Here is a 6,044-nt window from a genome sequence, read left to right on the forward strand (position 1 = left end):
AGTCAATTAAATTAGCTTTAATTTAGTGCCATCAGATTATAGGAAACCGTATATGCTAATCCAACCACTGGATGGCAACATTTTCATAAGAATGGTTACATAAGATAGGAACTTCTGGAAAGCTTTTTGTTAGTGTGTAGGTCTGACAAGTGATGAATAGATATTTATGCGTGCTGGTATTAAAGAGATCTACTGTGCTGCATTCATTGCACTTCAAATGTAAGTAGCCTACACTTCTTGACTCCACAGACTTTTTTATCCCTTAACATTTTTTTTACTCACAGTACAACACTGTATTCCATTCAAAAGATAGAGAATTCACCGGGGAGCAAATATAAATCCATGTATAAATAGAGCCTACTGTTCAGACTTATGTTGGCATTGTAAAGATAAAAATAGCTGGATTTTGTTTCATTCTTGTAAATGGATATTCTCTAATCCAGTGAACCACTCCTTCAGTAATGCTGGGTTTTATATGTGACCTCATACTCTGACAACACTTCCAGCCATTCATCATTGTATTAGTAACCACAGCGATAGTGTGTGACATAAGCTGTGCTAGAAAGAGGAAGTGATGTGATGTGATTCATGGCTCAGCTGCAGCATCCTTGAATTCTCTTTCCAGGCAGGATATGTAGGCCACCAAAGCAGAAAGAATGTCAGTTGTAGCCTTTAATCTACAATTCATTCAAAGATCTCAGTTTTCTAAACTTTTTAGCATCATATTTGATGCATGAAAGGAATCTAAACTGTCAGCAAAATTAAAACTTTGCTGAAAACCTGTTGTAGCTACAACCTTCTGTCCTCTGATTGATAATTCATACTTTTTTAGCAAGTAAAAGGCATTTTAGTATTGTAAATATGTATCCCTTTAGGTCACCTGTCCTTTGAAATCTTAGCCCACTGTGAAAAAGTAAACATAATAATAATAATAATAATTTAAATATATATATATTTTTTTCTTGTTTTTTTTTTAATGTATGTATCGTATTTAAAAAACAGACTTTTGAGGAACATTTATTTGTACATCTCTCAATAACATCTCTCTATATTTTGCCTCCCAGAGCTTTGATCATTAAACTAAGCATTTAAATATCATCTTTTTTTAGACATATTATTGGGAGATATGGAGTGATGACTGATATGTATTTTATGTAAGTAGTTATACTTATTGATTTACATTAAAATCAAAATGTCATCTTAATCTTTGGCCATATAAAAAATTCCATATTCTGATGTTCTCCATCTTCTCAGTATATCATATGCGGCCTATGATAGTACTGAGAATATGGAGATCCATCATCAGAATATGATACACGCCATAAAAGCCTCATGCATCAAATATGATACAAAATGTATATAATTTATATATAAAATGTATAATTTATAGACTATATAAAATTTATAAAGGCCTACTTTTTTTATGTCATGCTTTTAACTCAAAGAAATCAAACTTTTTCATTATGGATTTTTACTTCTATTATCATATTGATGGTGAAAGTGATAGGCCCATACATGGAGATACAAAAACAAAACAGAGCATTAGAACAGGTTCTGCTTCGACAAGCTCTGTTCAAAATGTTGACAGACGGGATTCCAAAATGTGTTTTCATTGTGATTCACCCATGGCAATAAACTCAAACACACAATGTACAAACAGTCCTACACAAGGGTATAACAATAACTCTTATATTTTAAATAGTCTCCTCACTTAAAAAAATAAAAATAAAAGTTCATTAGCTACGTTTTTAGATGACCTTTTGCCTTGTTCAACTTTTCATTTTTTACTTGTTCAACCCTAACAAGCCACACTTTTACTCATGATTCTACACTTGAGTGAGGTTTAAAATTCAAAAAGAAAACTCATGTGAAATCATTCTGTTGCCAAAGCGCTCCCATGTAAAACTCACGTCACTTCCTTGCCCATCCCTAAAGAAAAAAAAAAAAGAAATATCGTAGAGAAGAGCGACGCCAGAAAAGTCTGTAAAAGAAGGAAAGCGATATTTAAAGAATAATTTGGTTAAAACTGGAGCAAATAGGTACAATCCCGTTGACAAGCACACGGTGATCAAAGTAAGTCTAATTCCCTCGTTTTGAAGGAAACCGATTCGGTAACTCCGTTGGGCGCGTAACTTTTGCAGTTACTCCCACTTTAAGAGACATTCATTGCATTAAACTATAAATACTATTTGATACACACGTTGATTTTTGCTCTATTACAGCTTCATTGGACAGGGCGACGCTTTCCTGGGCAACAGGCAGGTCTTCTGCTTAAAATTTTAATAGCACTGGTAAGTTAAGTTACTTGGCTGCTTTACTTTATTTCGTTTTCATCGAATGTGTATAAAATGTGTATAAAGGTGTTTTACCTCAGAAAGTACGTTAAACCTAAGATTTGTTTTTACTTTATAACGTTACCCGTGGTAAATAGATCTGGTAAAGACGACTAGAACTGATACCCTTTCCAGCTGTTGCAGTTGTTTATGAAAAGGTTAGGACCAGTCTATGGTTAGGAGGACACACATTTCGATAATTACTCTTTTATATATATATATATATATATATATATAAGCTTCTCGGATAATGCAAAAATGGATTTTAACAACTAGGCCTATAACGTTAAAGAGTAACTTTTATTTAATTATTAAATGGGGGGGGGGCTTCAAAGGTGTTCTAGGCTCCAGAAACGAGTGACATTTCTGTCTGTCAATTATTTAATCGATTTAAGTTTTAAAAAGATATAGCCTAACCGTGGCCACGTTTATAAGGTTTCTCAGACTTTGCGTCTCAACCATAGACTGTAAAAAAAAAAGAAAGAAAAAAAAGGTCTCAACCTCGCGAGAATGCTCGAGGCAAGAATGCATTTAAGCACGCTCTTCACATACAAGTCCGAGCTTGGATTTGGCGTCTGTCAACTCCTCTTTTTCACTACCTTTACTCAATCATAGCTCCTTTTTGTGCAACGTAATGATTTCATACCTGTTTATTGATAAAATCCGGAAATATACAAATTGAAGAACATGAGTCTTATACTGTATAATCTCACCTCACCCAAACCGGAGCAGTTGAGTCCCACTGAATTGAAACTTCAGCTTTTACAGAGAAAACAGTCTGAGGAAAGAAATGTAGAAATGTCAATAACAAGCAACATTAAATTATAATTAACTGTAATATAATAAATAAAATTATATATAATCTGATTATATTTATGATTTTAGGGGATTTAGAAATGTGGATATCAAGCAACATTAAATAATTATAATATAATACCAGCAGATAAGATGTTATTCTCTGTAAAACAAAAAGTTGCTGCCTTAAATTTTTAAGTACAATCAAGTTGGTTAAGTAATTTCAATTTAAATGACATTAAACTGACTTAAATCTTGAATCTTCTATTAGCCTACTTATAAAAAAAAGTTGAAAATATATTAACTTATTTTGATGAGTTAAAGCAATGTAAAAACATATGTTGTCAACTTTTTTATCATAATGTTTTACTGTGTTATTATATTATATTATAGTACAGTTAATATAGTGTCACAGGACGTGGTGGAGGAAACACGAGGAAGACGACGAGGAACAGGAATTTATTTAAACAAAACTTAGGAGTCACAACACACATCTTAACACAAACGTAATACTAACGAGAATGGACAAAGACTGAATGAACTGAGGGAAACTAAATACAGAGACTGATGACAATAATGAATAGGAGACAGGTGACATGGATGAAGATAATTAACTAAACACAGGTGCATAAACTGAGGACAAACGAGGAGCGGGAAAACTGAATAGGACTAAACCAAAACACTAAGAAAAAGGGGGAAACAAAGAGTCAAACTGTAACATATAGTATATTATGAGATTTAGGAATGTGAATAACTAGCAACTTTAAATAATAATTAACTATAATATTATATTATATAATACACTGCCTGACTACAATTTTTTTTTATGTAAATATGCAAGTGTCTTTCTACATAGTTGTTTAAGAAATGAAAAGCTACACACTCCATCAATTAGGGTTAGAAGAACTGTTGCCAAACATATAACATGCTAAACAGCATGTTTAAATCTAAACAGCAACTTTTTTTGGCCGGCCAGTGTATAATAATATATCATATTAAAGCAATAAGCCACGCGAAGCCGTTTACAGTGAATTTAGAACAGCTAAAGGGTGTTGTTAGGCACGACGTGGAGCGGAGTAAAACACGGCTTCAATGGGCTTATTGCTTTTATAAAACGGTTACTCCATAAAAATATTCATTTTAATATTTTTATTCATAAAATAAACACCAGCAACAAACAATATAACGTTATAACACATTTATTCCTCCGCCAAGCAATGTAGTTCCAAAGAGGTTGCCAAGCAACACATGCAGCAACAAAGAATCACAAACGGCAGTTGTGCAGTAATACTAATGTAATGCGGTCACAGGTGTATGTTTGTTGAGTAATTTACAACGGCTTTGAACGCGGCTCAACCAATCAGAATCAAGGCCCGGAACTATCCGTTTTATAAAATATCATATAATGGCCATAAATGTTTTTATTACATCTTTCCCTTAATCTTACTTTGCAATTTTGTTCCTCAGTTGCTACCATGCCACTCCACAAATCATCTCGAACCCCTCGTCTGGACCCCACCATGATCTCTGCTCCCCTGGGGGATTTCCGTCACACCATGCACATTGGTCGTGGTGGAGACGCTTTTGGTGACACCTCCTTCCTGTCCAGCCATGGCCCCTCTGGTCCTAATCCCAACTCTGTGCAACCAGTCGGGGAAGCCACTGTAGAGACCGCAGACATTCAGATGAACCATAATAATGATATTGAATATGCTGAAGAAGATATCGGTCCAAGTGAGCTCCGGCACGCCGGTTCAGTTTCCTCCTTTGACCTCGACTTCGATTTAGGGCCTTCGATTTTAGGAGATGTACTGGGAGTGATGGATGGACTGACCATGGGTTTTCACAAAGACAGCGAAGAGGTGTTTAGTCCCAGCAAGAGCACAAGAGATGTGATGATGTCGCCAAGGAGTGCTGCCAATGAGTTGAATGAGAGGATGAGAATGGAAAGCGTGACCAAAGAGGTGAGCCAACAAGATGAGCAACTGAACGAGATGAATGGCGTGAAATCAAAAGGGCTCAGGCCTAAAGTGCGATTCAGCGACAAGCGTGATGAGATCATCGGTCGGCAGGAAGCAATTGAGGGGCTAGACGTGGAAGGTGAAGAAGAAATGAGCTTGAGACCAAATAAGGAGATGCAGGAGATTAGTGGGAGAATAGTTTACGACAAAGACCCAAGACAAGCAGAGATGGTTAATCGGAAGGAGGACAACTCTCCAAGCACCTCTTCCTCAATGAGCTCAGAATATGAGGGAGTCTCACCGTTGGACCGGAGGAGAGAACACCAACATCTTTCAGAAACAGATTCAGAGGAGGAGGGTGTCAATGGAGAACAAGGATACACTTTTGAGGACGAGTTTGATGATGAGATTGGCCTATAATAGGACATTGCGAGCGATTTGAGGACCAAAAATAAGTCATTAGCAGAATTTATGGATCATGATGACTGATCATTCTTTTTAAAAAATCCAAACACAGAGAGATAATGAAAACTTCTTTCTTGAGGTAATAACTGGACTATTTGGAACTCTCTTTTCCACACTTTTGAAGTTTACGATGGTGTTTGCTCATTTTCAAGTCTATTTTATGAAAGAAAGACAATCTGACGGTTTTGTCTTTTTATTGGATTTTAAGTACAAATTTTGAGAGTCTCCCATGGTCAGTGTGTCGTCTTAAAGAATAACCCAAGAACAATTTTCTGCATATATTCCCAAGGTATATAAAACTGTTTAATATTTCCACTTAATAGTTCCGTTATAGGGCACTTTACCTTCTTCAGTTAACTGGATACAGCTTTAATCTCAATGGAGAGTGAATACCTGCAGTACAGACTGTTTTTTTTTTTTTTAAGCCAAACACCACATTAATTAATGTTTATATTATGGTTATATACAGTGCCTTACAGAAGGCACTGAA

General features: G+C 35.4%; 1 protein-coding gene across 2 annotated transcripts; it reads left to right on the top strand.

The window, feature by feature from the left end:
* Positions 1 to 1,923: 1,923 nt before the first annotated feature.
* cdc42ep5 (CDC42 effector protein (Rho GTPase binding) 5) lies at positions 1,924 to 5,570 on the top strand. Of its 2 annotated transcripts, none has more exons than XM_056270375.1 (3): positions 1,924 to 2,073; positions 2,223 to 2,291; positions 4,596 to 5,570. In XM_056270375.1, the coding sequence occupies exon 3, from the start codon at positions 4,604 to 4,606 to the stop codon at positions 5,507 to 5,509; it is 906 nt and encodes a 301-aa protein (XP_056126350.1). In that variant the 5' UTR covers positions 1,924 to 2,073; positions 2,223 to 2,291; positions 4,596 to 4,603; the 3' UTR covers positions 5,510 to 5,570. The 2 variants fall into 2 exon arrangements, with proteins under 2 accessions (XP_056126350.1, XP_056126359.1); XM_056270384.1 differs by having other exon boundaries at positions 1,927 to 2,111.
* Positions 5,571 to 6,044: the final 474 nt, after the last annotated feature.

Source organism: Rhinichthys klamathensis, unplaced genomic scaffold (genome assembly GCF_029890125.1).
Source record: "Rhinichthys klamathensis goyatoka isolate OS25496 unplaced genomic scaffold, OSU_Roscu_1.1 h1tg000013l_1, whole genome shotgun sequence".
NCBI classification, from domain to species: Eukaryota; Metazoa; Chordata; class Actinopteri; order Cypriniformes; family Leuciscidae; genus Rhinichthys; species Rhinichthys klamathensis.